This window comes from Mastacembelus armatus, chromosome 1 (assembly GCF_900324485.2).
Source record: "Mastacembelus armatus chromosome 1, fMasArm1.2, whole genome shotgun sequence".
NCBI lineage: Eukaryota > Metazoa > Chordata > Actinopteri > Synbranchiformes > Mastacembelidae > Mastacembelus > Mastacembelus armatus.
Window position 1 is genome coordinate 3142568 of NC_046633.1, and position 17481 is coordinate 3160048.

The 17481-nt window shown below is 42.0% G+C and overlaps 1 protein-coding gene across 2 annotated transcripts; it reads left to right on the forward strand.

Moving 5' to 3' along the window:
* Window positions 1-3593: 3593 nt before the first annotated feature.
* lpar2b (lysophosphatidic acid receptor 2b) lies at window positions 3594-17481 on the forward strand. 2 transcript variants are annotated; one of them, XM_026303214.2, is made up of 5 exons: window positions 3594-3750; window positions 8825-9296; window positions 9773-10267; window positions 11626-11885; window positions 15381-17481. In XM_026303214.2, exons 2-5 carry the CDS (start codon window positions 9041-9043, stop codon window positions 15468-15470), a joined length of 1101 nt encoding a protein of 366 aa, XP_026158999.1. In that variant the 5' UTR covers window positions 3594-3750; window positions 8825-9040; the 3' UTR covers window positions 15471-17481. The 2 variants fall into 2 exon arrangements, with proteins under 2 accessions (XP_026158999.1, XP_026158998.1); XM_026303213.2 differs by having other exon boundaries at window positions 3595-3985.

Here is a 17481-nt window from a genome sequence, read left to right on the forward strand (position 1 = left end):
GGGCTTGAACACATTGCACAAGATCCCAAATAATTCTGACAAAAACACACTTGCTGACACATTCTGCTGCTCACACGCAACATGCTCTGGATCTTGCTGTTTTACAGCACACATGGCTCCTTGTGGGAAGCAACTTGGCGGGTCATTCACTTGCTGACCGGGTGTCTGCTCTCTGTCTCTGCTGGTTCATCACGCAGCTTCAAAATGGGCACGCCCTTCTGGATAAATGACTCCAAAGCACTTCTGCTTTTCCTCCGTTATTGTCTTGGGATCCACACAACGTTTCCTTTCCCTCTTTTCTGTCCTTCCTGCTCTAAAATAGAACTTCCTTTTATCTGTTCTGACTTTTTTTGGCTCTTTTAAAAGAACCTTTTGGCCTTGTGTGTGTGTTTTTTTTTTTTCAGTTACTTTATGAACCTCTTAAATAGCACAAGGGACAAATAAATAAATGAAACCTTACTGATTAATATAATAGTCGCAGGAAAAATGGAAGCAGTTATAACTATTTCACAGTTGCGGTATATGCAGCACCTGTTCTGGAGTTTTCTATTATACCAGGGCTTCTTTCCCAGTAACAAAGAGAGCAACAAAAAGCTCCAGGGCTGCTATTGAATAGGTCTTGTGGTGCAATAAAAGTACATACATATACATTTACAACATATAATTTACAAAAAGACAACACAAATGAAACAGTGCATGATCAGAGCTACACGTTTGTTCATGGTGGAGCAGAGGAGGCTGAATAAAACTGGATGGTTTGCGATAATAAACACTAGAGTCTCTTCCATTTTGGACTGTGACAGAAACTCATCCACATCTACATCCACAGATTGTGCCTTTTGCATTGAAATGAACATGCAATTTGAAATTCGGCTATGACTGGGCCTTATCTGTTCAAAACCATAAAGTTAGCCACTGATGCTTGAAAATCATGCAGGTTATTGCCACATGTGTTCCCAATCAACTCTGGATGGCCTTTATTGATCTTGCTGCTCTCTGCTCCCTTGTCTCTGTTCAGTTTTCACTTGTACAAAGAAAACTGACGTAACTTAAAACTGATGGTGCAACAGTAAGTTTTCACCCCCAGAGCACTGCTCTGCTCTGCTGCTGGCCCTGACCTGGTCAACACGAAGTGTGTGTCTGGTCATGTGCAGTGTCAAACAGGTGTCGAAGGCATGGAGGGCACTTGAGCATCCTTGTTACCATGGCAACGGTGTACAGTGTACACACGCCATTGAGCAGCCGTCTGGGACTGAGAGGAAATAAGAGAACAGAGAGGCCTGATACGACCAACTGGAAACTATTACTGGCTGTGCTCTGTGACACGCAACCATAATAAGGTGAGCAGACTGTACAAACACAGCTCTCATGAATTAGCTGCCACTCATTTGGCCGTTCGTGTGAAGAGGAAACAGTATCCACTTTTTCCTCACCCTGCCTCGTTCATTCTTGCTCCATCTCCATGGGCTGTGCAATCTTCCTGTTATTCCCTCCTTAGCCCCCCCCCCCTGTTTTCTTTATAGCCGTTTGCACTTCTGATAAGCTCTTGGACTCCCATAATAAACCTTATTGGAGCAATCTGAAATGCAAACAGCTCGTTCCAAGCTACAGGTTCACCGGCCTCAGTCCTCTACGAAACAATGGAAGAAAAACAAAGATAGCCACATTACTTTTAGTTTTGATTCTGACATGTGTCCTTTTCTCTGTTTGCTGTAAAAACAGCTGTGCTGGATTCTGCTTTCTCACTGAGGTGGTGAACTGGGCCGCCTGCACGCCTTGTTCCCTCAGCCTGTGAATAAAAGATGAGTGTGAAAGCCCATTGTTGCTGGAGGTTGTTTCTGTGGTGGTCATTGTCTGTCATCGGTTGTAATGACAGGAAGAACATGAACAGATGCCAGATGAACAGAAAGTTGTGGCGTCTGTATTCTGCAGTAGAAATATGATTCTCTGAAGAACCAGGTATGTTGATGTGGTTTTACCTGATGGCAAACTAAAGGACCCAGCACCCAAATTAAAAGCCAAACATTCAGCTACTAGGTGCAGACGGGCAATGTTGGCATTAGGATGGCGTGCACGACACATGCACGCAGCTTATTTATAGAAAGCAGGAAACTGAATGACATTAAACCATGAAATGGGTGAGTTAAAGGTGCAATGTGTAAAATGTGAATGGTTTAATGACATCTATAGGTGAGACTGCAGAATGCAACTTCCTGATCTGCCCTCACGCCCTGACCCATGTTTACAGGCTCGAGGGAGGACACGGTAAAACAAAACACTGTTCTCTTCTAAAGCCAGTGTCAGATTTGTCTGGTGTGGGCCACAAGAAATACAAGGTTGGTGTTTTCCATTGACGACTATGAAGAATTGATTTTTATACGTTTTTTTTTATTACAGTTCTATATTATACTATAATACACTGCATTGTTGTCTAAAAGAAAACTGTCCTGCTCTTTGCCATCCTCCTTCCAATATCAAAATCATATATATGATTTTGATAAAAAATTACTGACTAATGTGCTGGCCAGGAGATTAAACTGGAGGGGCGTGAATGGAAAGACTTCCCTGGCCAGTCTGCACTTGAGGGAGGTCATAATCGGTAAGTAAATTTGTGCATAAAACATAATTCCAATATTAGAAGATATGATTAAATAATGTTTAACAGCACATAAAGGCTATGTATTAATGTATCCATTCCATTTCCCATATCCATCTAGCTGCAGTTCGACAAAACCCATTGGCTGGGGTGGCTGCGGAATCAGAACTGGAGGCAGTCATGAAACGCTGGCTTCAGCTTGCAGCAGATCGAGAGGGAGGGAGAAAGAGAAGGCTCCTTGCCAAAGAAAACATGGCATAGGCAGGTGCTCTTCAACAGAAAAAGGGGAAAACAGCACAGCACCTACACTCAGTCTAGTGACTCGTGTCAAATATGTTAGTTGTAAAGTTGTAAAAATTTAATAAACAATAAATAAATAAACAATAACATATTTTGTATTAGTATTTGTCTGGTTTATTTGTTGCATATAAGATTTGTGTTGTACTGTAAGTACTTTAGTAGAATTTCGAATTTCACTTTAAAACCTAAATATAATTGTGTTTCTTTTATTTGGATGTTTGACACTTTCTGTGCCACCTGTTGCTCAGGAATGAAGTAGACAATCAGTCAACATTAGAGCCTTTTTACAGTGCTTGGACCAGTACTGGCCCGGGGACCCAGCCGATTCTCAGCCAACACTCAGTTTATAGTGTGTGGGCCATTACTGGGCCAGTAGGAAGGGTAAGAGTCATCTTACAGTGTGTGGGCCAGTACTGGGCCAGTACGATCAGTGAGAGTCATCTTGCAGTGTGTGGGCCAGTACTGGGTCAGAGCAGATTTATTGTGTCCTTTTTCAGAAAGTGGGCCAGTGTTGGGCCGGGGACCCAGCCAGATGTGGGCCAACACTGATGCAAGGGTGTGGCCCAACGTTGGGCCAGACAAATTTTGCTATGTGGGTATAAAGCCGCCTGATTTTGATCCTGTCCATGTCTCCTTAGCTCCACGGTGATTGGCTGCCCGCGTCCGCGTCATCCAACAGGGGGCAGCTCGGGCGGACACGGAGCTCACAGGTTGGCAGAAGCAGCACAGCTCGGAGCTCAGAGCAGCTCCTTTGTGACGGAGCAGCAGCAGCAGCGGCGGCGGAGGTGGAGGAGGATTGTGCCGCACCCTTTCTGGTCCTGTCGGCTCCAAACGACGCGGGACGCTGCGCGCAGGTAACAACTACCGGAAGCGACTGCCAGGTCTAAACAGGTGACGGAGACTATGAACTAACATTTGAGTTTCTGTGACGAAAGGACAAAGCTGGAACTGACCCTCGACAGAAACAGAAAAAAACCTTTCCATTGTTACTTTTTGGCCGCCTGTTGCGTCTTCACCTTGCGCCGGGAGAGACTCGGGCACGACGCGAACTCTGATACTTGATAAACGAGTTCGTAGGCACCAGGAAAGGTGAGTGTAATTGTTTCTCTGTGTGTTGTCGCCTGGTTTCATTCTCTTTGTGTATAGTGCAGCATGTCGTGGGCTGTATTTCTGCGTGTGCGTGGTTCCTCTGTCCGGAGGTCGGAGCGTGCAAAGGCATCTGCACAGGGTGCAGGGGGGAGAGGGGGTCCATTACAGTCCATTACAGCCCGAACATCCTCCATGTAACCAGGACCTTAGGACCTTTCTGAAAAGCAGCGTTATCTCTGCAGCTCCAGATGAAACGTGCTGTGGCTTTTCTTTCTCAGAGCCTGGTTCCTTTCTGCAGTAAAAGGCGCACAGGAGCGATTTGCACAAGAAAACAGCAGCACAAGATCTAGTAGTTGACATTTTACAGAGCAGCTGTGAGCAGCATGTACTGTATAACACAACCCAGTACAGCAGCCCTGCAATAAGCAGCTACTGTCATTGTCAAGGTCAGTTAGAGTTTTGTTGACACTAGTGGAGAACAGGGGCAGAATCTCTCTGATACTTTCATTAGTTTCACTGCAACAAACGGAAACTCACACCTGCACAGCTGAAAGCAACACCTTACTGTGAATTTACTCTTTGGCATTTTTCATTTTCTTTGCAACCACAAACCAGTTCGTGACAATTTGTTTAAGTCATGAACTGATTATATCTCTTACATAATCTGATACCATCCAGTACTACACCAGTACCCGGGTGGATATTAAATCTGTACTGTGTTGGTACAGATTCAGCAGTGAAAACTTTGACTGTTGAATGAAGAATGTTTTTTTCCTTTAGCAAACATCATTACAGTCTCATCATCGGTCCAAATGAAACCATTCAGTGTTATGAAATGAAATGAAGCAGTAAATCTCTTCAAGAGAAGAATGTTTGGGAGTTTTTTTACCTGATAAACCAGTTGAGTGAAGATCAGATTATTGGGATCGTTGTTGATGAGACTGTCTGTTGCTTGGCTAATGTGTATGGGCAAGATCTGGGACAGCTGAGTTACAGTTGATTGTGCAAGTGAAGAAAGGTCATAAAGGGAACAGATAGTTAGATAGCGTCTTGGGCTGGGACTTGTTTCCTTATAGGTGAATCATCAGCTTTGCCTACAGATTGAAGTTTCTGTTTGATGACATTTGGCTCTTCTCTTCATGTGGGAGAATAAAGTATTTCTGATGCATATAAAAAAAAAAAAACACATGAACAAGTTTTCTGTACTTCAAAAAAAAAAAAGAAAAGCTTCTTGTGCAGTTTACAGATTTGGTTGCAGACGGTGTCATGATCCTGTTTGATTAGCGAAAAAGTGTCTGTGCATGAATCTGTGTGATTAAATGGTTTAAGTTAATCAGTTACAGTTGATATCCAGTGTTCCCATAATTCATAGCTGGAAGGACACGCTAGAGGAGGTAGTAAATTAAAACAAATAGACTCAGAGACCGGGCACCCTGAGGAGATCAGCAGAATGTCCATGTTTACCTGGAATTTAAGGTCACAAACATAATCGATCATCTCTGATGCACTTTCACCACTTCAGTATTGGATTTAGGCTGTGGTGTGTGTGTGTGTGTGTGTGTGTGTGTGTTGTGTAAATCTTTCTGTCCCAAAGCAGTGCTCGTTGAAGTTGATGTGCTGGGACTGTTTCAGAGAAGGAGAGAGGGGAGGAGGGAGAAGAGACTCGGGTGTGGCTGCTCTGGTAAAGACCGGTTTGACTCAAACTGGTGTTTTACTGACTCAGCCCACTCCATTGACTCACAAACACTGATACATGAAGCATGGAAACACTCGGTCGTGTAAATGCAGTCCCCAAGGGCCACACAGGGTGGAAGGACCACAGTGGACTTGGTTTCTGGAACAAATCTTTTTGCCTTTGTGAAGGGATATTCCACTGTGAGGTCAATTTTAGGAATATATCCACAAATTGAATGAGCCAATCTGAAAAGCTGGACTCACTTATCAGTTTATTTGGCACACCCAGCTAAAACTACTGCATTGTCTTGTGATAAAGATGAAGGTGATAATGTTCAGGTTTTGTTGGTGTTTTAGAAAGTGATGCCTCAGGCTTATTATCTTTTTGGAGGCTGTGCTGCATTATTCAGAGAGGGGTGTCTCTAATTTACCCTGAACTCACTGATATGTTGATAGAGGCCCAACACGTTATCTCTGTTATCATTTGTTAGCTATGACACAAATGTTCCAAAGGTTCAACCAGTCACGTTATGAGAAATGATTCCTGTTTTAGGCCTCGCACTTTTTTCTGTTTGACAGCGATTACAGTAATGTGTGTTTTAGTGGAGGAGACACCACCTGACAACTGTCTTACTGACCACAGTCACAAACGCTGTGTGTGGATTTGACTGGAAACGAAGGAGAAATCCACCATGTGGATGTAAGCTGCTGGTTTTCTAACCACATTGATGACTGACCTACTATAGAAGAGGAAAAATAACAAACTAATATCCAGTTAGGATTTTGAGTTGTCTCCCCTTGATCTAAACTTCTGCACTTAATCCAACATTTCCCTGAAGTCTGGATTAACAGGCTCAGAGTTTTCACTGAAGCTGCTTGCTGGAATACCCCCTGCACAAAGAGTGGAATTTACTGGCATGGTAAATAACAAGAATCAAGCAAAAAAAGTAGAAAATCCAACTCTCCTGAAGTTGTCTCTGCATCTGACCTGTCCTCTTAACTGTTCCCGTACCAGAGCATTGTCCGTCTTTCTCTGGCAGACAGTGAATTCTGTGCTTTTTCCCCTGAAAGTTGGGATGTATGTCGTTTAATTAACGTCTCTTATCTTTAAAAGTTTCATGTTTAAGAGGTACTAAAGCTGGAGCTAAGCTAACTGACTGCAGTTCCATATTTTCCATACACTAGTCTTCTTTTCTGACTCTTTGACCGGAGAACAATAAGTGTGTTGCCCAAATGTCAAACTCCTTTGAGCAGCAGTACCATTAAAGTTTTCTGTCTAACAGTCTGAATGTGCAGTAGCTCGGGTTTGGTCTGGACCAAATATTTAGTCGTTTGGCTGCTAAATGCTCCACTATGTTCACCAGGTAGTCAGTAGCTGCGGTGGGTTTTTGGATGCGTCTGTAGTGTCTAGTGTTTGTAATAGAGACAGTTTCTGTGGAATCCTGTGCTGCTAAGTTGGTATCGGTGGTTGTACATCCTGTGATTGCAGCTGCAAATTTCTGAAACCTGTGACCACATAATCTTTGTCTGGTCGAGTTTCTGAGAATGTTTTGCAAGCTGAAACTGGAACTAATAATTGTGAAAATATGAGAGCTAAGATCTTTTTATGTTGCACCCAACCAACTCAGAAGCATTTAAAAGATAACTTCCATTTTGATCTGTGCTGTCTATCTATGCTCTAAGGTTGTGTAGTTAGAAGTTTGTTTCACTGCTGTGAACCAGAGCTCTGTTGTTTTGTGACCTTTGGTTACAGACGTTTCAGATCCTAATCCAGTGCTTCGCTGCTTGATTGTTTGCAAATTACGCTGTTGCAGATGATCAGTGGCTGTGGTGTCACAATTAAATCCAGAGTTGTTTGATTCAAAATCTAGTGCAACACATATTCATAGTAAAGGAAGTGAAGCTGAAGGGAATATGATGAAATATGAGCTGACGTTTCTCAGTAATGGTACATGTGAGGTTTAGGAATACGCTGATGATATCTATGGATTGGTATCAGTGCAGGTACTGAGCATAATGAACAGGAGAGGTTTTCATTCAGTCTTTTTTAAGAGTAGCTCTTTCCTGATCAGCCTGACACATGTGAGTGCTGCACGCAGAAAAGTAGGTGCATGTGTTCAGACGTTAGACACTCATGGTGTGTTTCCCTTCAGGTTATATCTTGCAGCATGAAAGACTGAAAAGCTGAGGCATAATTTTAATGAATGTCTGCTGGAAAGTGAAGTGTTTGCCTGTTACCTCCTAGACCTTTTGTTGTAAACACAAGGTGCTAATTGTTCCCATGTAACTGAAAGATACAAAGAGTTTGAGAGGACGTGTAAAACCCTGAGAAGAGTTCACATTTATGTCTGTGCACATGACCTTGATCTCTAACACCACACACTGTGTGTGTGTTGGTGACGGGGGCAGGTGTTCAAGAGGAATGGAAAAAAAACCCTTTCAGTACAAAGCGCACGTCTCTTTTCATATGCATATCACAATCACCAGGGTAAGAACGTGAGTACGCTGTTCATTCACACACCACAAACATTTTATTACTATTTTCATGTTCCCCCAAGACGACTTCTTGCTGTTTTGCCTTTCCCAGTGTACAGAGCTGTTTAACATTATTACATTAGTCAAACCCTTTTCTTGCAGTTATATGTCATCGATCGTTTCATTTTCAAGCCTCTGAGCTTTAAACTCTCCACATTCGGCTCATTTGATTTAATGTTTCACTTCACACACCCTTGGCAGGAGAGTGGGTCACTGATGATGTTCCCTCCCTCTGTGCGTGTGTGTGTGTGTGTGTTGTGCATGTTTGGATTGAGATTGAGTTACATAGCTGGATTGTGTAATTGCAAGGTGTGTCTCTGCTGTAGGGAGCTGTGCTGGTATTTCCATTGTTGAAAGAGTTGAACATGGAGTCAACGGACACAGAAAAATGGACAATATGCAAAGGAGGGTTGTTCACTCAAAAACGCACCATACAGTCTGGAGTCGTGTTTATCGTAAATAGAGGATTAAAGCTCATTGTTGTTGGCCCATTTCAAATGTGTTTCTTGAAGGCTGAGATCTGCTGTTTTAATTAGAGCTCTGCCATATGGGAGCTTGACCTTGGATTTATGGAAGTCATGTCTGTTGGTTGTGTTTACTGATGGAAACTATTGATGTATTTGTTCACAGATTGAAGACAGGTGTCCAGTGTTCCAGACAGCTGTACTGTGAAGGCCCCGGATCCCTCCAGTCCTCACCTGTTCAGCTGATGGCGTGCTGACCTCAAACCCACCGTCGAGGGCTGCTTTAACTGACGTCCTACTCCTTTCCTTCTCCTTCCTGTCTGCAGCGCAGCTCACCTTTTGGTCCTATTTCTGATTCTCGACACCTGCCAGATATCTCAACATGGCTACAATGAAGGACAACAATAGCAAATGCTACTATAGTGAAAGTGTCAAATTTTTCTATCACGAGAGTGGCAAGAACATCAGTGAGGAGTGGAGGAGTCGTGACTATGTGATCGTCACCCTGGGCCTGTTGGTCTGCGTCATCGTCATGCTTTCCAACGTTTTGGTCATAGGGGCTATTTTGAGAAACCGGCGCTTTCACTTTCCTATTTACTACCTGTTGGGTAATCTGGCTTTGGCAGACTTCTTTGCAGGTACAGTTTTTACTTTGGTAGTTCAGAACCAACACAATAAACATGTGTCTTTGTTTCAGTGCTGTGTTTTCTAAATGAACCATAGCAGTTTCATCTTTTAGCAGACCAATGAAAAACATTAACAGGCTGTGTCACATATTGCCACATCACTGATTCACTCACTGGGTGCTACATGCAGGGTTGACAGAAGCAGTAGTCAGTGTACAGTAGCTCTCTGGATGATGGTTGTGATGCTGTAAATGTCAGTGTATCAATGCAGGTAAATCTGCAATGAGGAATATCAAGATTCTGCTGGTGTGTAGGCTTTAGTGGTGGTGGTTGTGGGTGCTGCCATCACATACCGTAGTGTCACTTGACCCCACTGTTTGTGTTTCTGTATCTGTGGATGTGGTTATTAGCTATAAAAATAGCTAACAGTGGTATAAAATACTCTGTGACTGTTTTCAGTTTGTCTGTAATAGCTTTCTTCTCGACAGGTGTCTCCTACTTCCACCTGATGTTTCATACTGGTCCGTGGACCATTAAGCTCTCTGTGCTGCAGTGGTTTGTGCGGCAGGGGCTGGTCGACACCAGCCTGACTGCCTCAGTGCTTAACCTCCTGGCTGTGGCCGTGGAGCGTCACCAGACCATCTTCAACATGCAGCTGCACAGTACGATGAGCACCCGGCGTGTTTTCATCATCATTCTGTTCATCTGGTTGGTGGCGATAGTCATGGGCCTGGTCCCCACCATGGGCTGGAATTGCCTATGTGACCTGCAAGGCTGCTCCACCATGGCACCTATGTACAGCCGCAGCTACCTGGTGTTCTGGGCCGTTCTCAACCTGCTGACCTTCTCCATTATGGTCGCTGTCTACACCAGGATCTTTCTCTATGTGCGGCACAAGAGCAAGCAGATGTCACAGCACACCAGCCAGATGAGACACAGAGAGACTGTGTTCAACCTGATGAAGACTGTCTCCATGATCCTGGGTGAGGAAACGCACATATCTACATATACACATCACAGGCTGGGCATTAAACAGAGAAATCTTTTTAGATCAGCTCATTTCTGCTTTTAAAAGTCAGGTCGTACTTTCATCCATTGTGTGTTTTCATTCATAACAGGGGAGGTTGAGTTCCAGTGTGAAATTCAATGAACCATCTAAAGTTGCTTCAGACGTACTTTTAAGGTTTTTTTTTCCCGTCTTGGTCACTAACTGACACTGGTCTCTGTGTCTCAGTCTCAGCAGTGTGACCCACTTAAAACCCACAAGAGAGGAACACACAAAACACTGAAACCTCTTTGGTTTGGCTTTTAGGGTCTTTAACGGTACAAACCCCATACCACATGTACATGTACCCATGTAGGGCTTTGTACAAGAGATGCAGGCAGGTTTCAGGGAAATGCTCACTTCTCTACAGAATAAAATGAGAAACATCGCAGCCTGTTAAACCTATGACTGCACTCTCACACTGACGGGCATGCTCCTCTTTCAGCTTGTCTGTACTCGTTAAACCAGACTTCACCCCCCCCACACATTCACTCCTTCTCCCGCCGATTTCGTTTGTTTTCTGTCTAAACTGGCTGTGCTCCACCTTCACTCCTCTGCCCTCTTTTCCCAGCATCCTGTGCTTTTTCACTTGCATTTTCAACTTTTGATTAAATTCCTCAAAGTTTCAGAAATCATACACAACTTTCTTCCGTCGCTCAGCAGCCAGGATTCAGCACCTCTGGCATGTGAGGAGGGCAAGTAAAACCCCTGAGCATGCCCTGACACAGCTGCATAGTTGAGTTACTGTGACCAAACATCTCTTCTCCTGCACATATGACACCACGTTTGGCTTTTCTTACGTCTACAGCTTGTTATTTGGCCACTTTATTTATAAATGTGTATTTGAGGTGAAATGTGTATTTCAGCATGTGGCTGACATGTTGTGGTCCGATGCTGAGGAATGCACTACGTTACCATATCATTTTCACATTTCCTGTCTGTAGCTTGTATACGGGCATACATTAATGCTGAACATGCTTCAAATGTTGAGTTCCTGAACTGTATAATTCAATATTATGATAATGAAATCTGATCACAGACTAAACCCAGTGCACATGCTGACATGTTATGGACTTTGTGTGTGTGTGTGTGTGTTGTCTACAGAGGAATTTACAGTACATTCCCTTTCTCCCTGTGCTCCCCCCTACTTCTTCACATTCTTCACAGCTCTGTTCATTTTCTTTCCTCAGTTACTCCTTTTTTTTTAATCTGTGATTTTTCTTGATGATTTTTGATGTTAGTACAAGTCTTCAAATGACCTCATGTACCCTCTCCCTCCTCATCCTGCCCCTACAGGCTGTTTTGTGCTCTGCTGGACGCCTGGCCTGGTCTTGTTGCTACTTGACGGTGTGGGCTGTGAAAAGTGTGAGGTTCTGAAGTACGAGAAGTACTTCCTGGTACTGGCCGAGTGCAACTCCTTCTTCAACCCGATCATCTACTCCTTCAGAGACAATGACATGAGGAGGACCTTCGAGGAGCTCCTGTGCTACTTGTGCCGACGGGGCAAAAACAACCAGGACAACTCTGGAGTTCACTTTAACACCCTGGAGCACGAGGTACTGTCCGAAAGCAACGGAGGCGACGTCCGCAGTCACAAACAAAACAACTGCTCGCACTAAGGACGTTTGATAACAAATAGCTGTAGACATAAAATGATGATTTGCTCTTCGCCTCACACAGTATGACCATGACAATGCCCACTCAAACTGCTTGATGCAATGACAAATTGACAACCTGCCCGACATGACCGTGTTCCAGTTAGTTAGTTCTGGTTTCATTTCTAACTCCAAACGCTCCAAAAATCATCGAACATAAACAATTTAGAATCAGATTTTAAAATCAAACGTAAAAACATTAATGTGCAAACCAGATTAAAACAAACTGCCACAAAACCTCTCAGTACCTGAACAAATGATATTTTCACAATGCCGGTGTTTCAGATGAAACTGTGTAAACAGTGTGTGCATGGTCGCTCATAGTCACACAGCTCTTTTCTGCTTGATAGTGTTTTTCCGTTCATTTTTAGCTGCTCGCTTTGTGAATTTACTGTTGTGGTTTTTTTCTGCTGTGGTTCTTTCTCACCACTCTCACAGCCTTGTTTCTTGCCCATAGCATGCAGCTGTGTGCTATCTGCTGAGCATCAAACGGCAAACGGGTGTAGTTAAAGAAGAGTGGGTGAACATTTAGCAGCCGAGAGCCAGATATGTTTTATACGAGCTAGTGGGGACTCAGCTAAAAGGGAGTAAGATCTCCACAAACATGACTCAAAATGAATGATGACATTGCTCCTAACTGCTGGTTTGCCATATCAATAAGTAGCTGTTATGTCAGTGTTGCTTTCCCGGTTTTTTTTCTTTTTTTGCTGTGACAAAGAAAGAAGAGTTATGTAGGTTTAAAGAGTGCAAAGTTACTTCTGTTTTCTCCCTTTAAGCTGAGCTGAAGTTGATGTGGTCACTGGAGTTCTTCAGTATTCTGTTTTGCAGTCGTCATCATCTTTTTGCTACAGCAAACATGGTGACGAAATAAACTCTAGTAAAAATCAGTTGAATGTCCACAACAGTTTTTCTGAAACTCTTAAAAGAAATACATTTCAGATAGCGTTGTATTTGATGGGTATTTCCATAATCTATACAGTCAGATCAACCGATTGCAGCCCTGACAGGATATTAGATGCAAATGCGATTTATTATATGAAAGGGTCTAAAGTCTCTAAAGCTAGTAAAGTTAACCCTTCATGTTTCCTTTTTATTGAAAACATAATTTTTCTTCTGCTTTTAAAAGAAAAAGAAGCTCTGAGAACCCTGTGAAATATAAACTATATATAATATAAACTCTACAGTCCTGTGGTTTTGCTGGCTCGACTGGTGCAAGAGAATAATGTTGCAGTGCCTGCAGTCAGCTGGTGCTTATCTGACCTATTTGACAGCACAGCCTGCAGTATGAATGTGGCTTGTTGAGCGGCTTCTAGCCTAAAAAGTGTACAATAGACCTCACTGTGCGTTGCAGAAAGCCACATACTGTATGTGAACTAGTGATAAAACAAAGCAGAACATATGCATGACAGTGTTATAAGTCTGTGACAGAAACTTGCACAGGAGAAACCACTAAGAGCACTGACTCCTGTGACTGGTGAAAGTAGATTTATTGCTGTTCTGTGACCAATGACATGAATATGTAATCAAATACAGCGTAGATTAATGGCAGACTTCTTATCCATGCACTTCCTCCTTTCGGTTCCTGTCTCACTGTAGTATTTAGACAAGTGGAAAGACTGTGGTGTAGAACAAAACACTGGAACAGACTGCTGTTTCACTTCTAGTCTTTAAGTTGGTGTTCAGTCAGATTCTGCAGCTGCACACTTGTCACCCTTTGGTGGCATTTGCTGTTTTCAGTGAAAAATAAGGAGTTTCTATCAGCAGTCTGTTGAAATGACAATATTGAGACTAACCAATTCTAATATCTCTGCATTGTTCTCCTTTATGCTGAACACAGAAACAATAGAGCTAAAACTGTTTCTTATTGATTCGTGTGTGTGCTGTTTTTTCCTGCTGGACTTTGACTATAGATACATGCAGCTCACCACCGTTTTTTGTCTTTGGTTTAACATGGTGTCGTCTTCCTTTTCCTTCCTGTGTGCCATGTGTTTCACGGCTCGGAGCACAGGGTGCGATAGGGAAATATTTCTGCACAGAAGTTTTAGTCTGTCAGGAAATGATCAAGCACAAACAAATCACATCTTTAATCAGTAAATTTGTTTTTGTTATTATTCACATACGGACAAAATCATAACCTCTCCTACTGACTTTTTTCTCATGCAAATAATTATGGCCTAAGATCAAACTGTATCCCATCATGCACGCACAAATAATTCCATACATATGAAAATCTATCTGGCCAGGAAGTCAAATGTGGAAAGCTTGAGCAAGACATTAATGGGAGTGGCCTTGATCAAACGTAGAGTCCGTGAACCAGGGCCCTAATGGTCACACTGCCTCATACTATGAACCGGTTCGTTTTTGGAATGGCCCAAATGCCAGGAATCACCCCGCTGCCATGCATATTTACAGTATAGTGAACGCCAATATAACACTTGTGTTCTGTGCTGTTGGCTAATGTTTGCGTGTTGTACAATCTTAAACCGGTCCAGATGTGTGTTGTTGGTTAGAGTGGGTCATGCTTCTTGCCACATTTCCTCTGACTTGTTACTGTGGCATGTGTGAATGTTGGAGGATCATTCATCCACACACACGCACACACGCATGCAACCTGTTACTGCTACTAGCAGGAAGTGCAGTCGTGTATGTGTGTGTGCGTGTGCACTGGCCTTTCTGAGTGTGTACACTGAGGCCACAGAAACATTTAACATATTTTCTGTTAGTGACATTAAGCTCGGAAAATAAGTCGATAGTAAAATATGTAGTGACTCAATTAACATAGTGTTAAATTTTTTATGGATAATCACAAATCAATAACTGTAAGTACTTTTAAAGGGAATTCAATTCTAAGAAGCTATTAAGGTCATAATTATATTCCACGTATGTTGTGTCTTCAGATTTCAGATAAAGCGTCATGTTGCTAGTTATTTTCATATTATAGGCTAACTGTTGGTATTATTTTGACAGTTCAGAAACATTTTTATATTATTTTGGGTTTATTTTTGTACAGACATTGTTATAAGTAATATGAATAAATGCATTAATATGTCTACATCTCATGTGTTTGGTCCTGTCTGTCTGCTGGCCACTTTGTCTGCTCTTCAATGTGATTGTTTCTTGGTGATAACCGGGGAGGTTTACCTTTGGAATCATATCAGATTGTGTGGAAACACTGGCTCGGGGATAAACATGTTTTCATATCTCATGCTTTTTAGTTTGGCTCATTTTACTAGTTTGGACATGACTAACACAATTTTTCCTTCTTTCCTTTTCACTTCCTGTTACTTTCTGCTGCACCTAATCCATGTTCTTTATTATTTTCCCCACCTCTTGAATCTTTACCTGATTTCAACCCTTGCCTCATACTCTTATCTGTTTCTCCACCTCTGTCTGTAGAACTATAAGTCTCGTACTGCTGTGCCGATAGAGGGGAGCAACGGGGCACCTCTCATCCGTGGGGGCTCAGAAGACATGCCTGCTTCTTAAGAAAACTGGAACTGACTTGAAAGACAACAATAAACTTTTAACACAGATGGACAACTTGCATGTCTGTACACACTTGACAGTGACATGTACCATCTGTGTCTGCCTACGTAAACAAGCTTAAAGACATGTTTCTCCTCACCCGACAGACTGCTGTGACAGGGTCGAAACTGTTTATTCTTTGTACCTCTGCTCCCAGTGGACGAGTTTATTCTCTTTTTCTGATACAGCCAAGTTCAATATGGAGCAACGAAGAATTAGCAAGCGTCTAGTATCGGTTGGCCAACGGGATCATGGACATGTCTGCTAATTTAATTGCACGCCCTCACTGATCTTCTGCAAACATGAAGAGGCAAACTCCCCATTGCGGGGCCATGTATACATTATGAGAGAGTTCTTTTCCTGCTTGGACATAAATTACCGGCCAGTTCTTTTTTTTACCAACACAGCTGGTGGAAGAAGAGCCAGTACCACAGAAAAGTGGTACTGGCTTGTTAGTGTTAGTGACACTAACAGCCATTAAACAACTGGAACATTCTTGGAAGAAATGACTAAAAGTTTGTGGACTGTTGCAGAAATATGTCCACTGAAGTGCAATGAATAACAGATGGATTTAGAGACATTTGCATGATAGAGTCGTGTGCACATGTGTGTGTGTGCTAAAACTAATACAGTGTAAATAAAAACAGTCCTGTAATAAATCCTGCCTTCATGAAGGTTGAAATTATATATTGCAGGAGCCTTGGTATTAGACTGCCTTAGTTTTAGTTAGATGCACCTGGGTTTGTTTGAACCTAAGACATGAGCTGTGGTCACTGAATGTCTTAAAGGAAACCCAGTGCCACTTCAGACTGGACTTATAATTATATAGTTATAAAATGTGAGTAATGGGCTAAATATTAGTAAGTTACCAGTGCTTTGTCATTCAGTTGCCATCTGGCAAGAAAAGTGTAACTTCCTCAGTGATTTACCAAGCTGTAGTTAATGTAGGACTGCTCCTTTGTGTTTGGACCCAAATCTTTTCTTTAGAGCTGAGTATTTATCGCTGCTGCTCACTCAGAAGTGTGACCTAGTCTGCTATATACAACAACTTTTAATGTCACTGGTGGTGTGGATGTTATTTGCCTTTATTGATAGACCATTTGACTCTTTAATTAAAACCCTTGTTACACATGTAATTGCAAATGTGACAGTTATAGTATGTATAGACAGTAATTTTACACTTTGACCTTTTAAACACAATATAACTGTCGAGCAAAATGAAAGAACTAACCAAAAAAAAAGATGTATGATGCTAAAAAAGCATAAACTCTGACTAAAGGTACTGTTGCCAACCTGTCCACCCTACAGCTACTGTAATTAATGGCTTATTTCTGGTCTGAAAGCAACAATCAATGATTTAATGTTAATAAAGTAACAAAGTGGGACCCAAAGTCTCTTTTTGGTTTATGGTAATGGTTGGATCATTCCAAACCTTTAGCTGTATGATATTTACCCTTTTTACCCTCATTTATTAGTGTCTAACACAGATGTTGGATCATTTTATATCCCTCACAAACTGGAGTAGACACAAATCTCCTGATGTGCATGTCAGGATGCACATTTTCTCATTAATATCAAGGTGAACATGCTGACATGGAAGGTAATAACTTGTTTGTGCTCTAAATCTTAAAAGTATTTGTAAATATAGTTGTGTGTTCTATGAGCTGTTTGTTTTCAAGGTTTTTATTTGTATATTTCTGATAATATGCACAAAACATGGTGTTTGCTTATATTTTCCTCTGTAAATTATCTGCAATATAAAAGTTTATTTATGATCACATTATGATGGTAAATATTATGTACAGGATTTAGTGCTTTTATGAAGATTTGCCATTAGAGGTGACTTTAAAAAAAAAAAGAAAATAAAAATCACCATAAAGGGAATATAAAGCTTGTCGTTGTCCATTAGGATGGCAGCCAGAAATGCTTTTTGACTTTTTCAATGCAATCTTTAAATGTGACAGAGTGCACA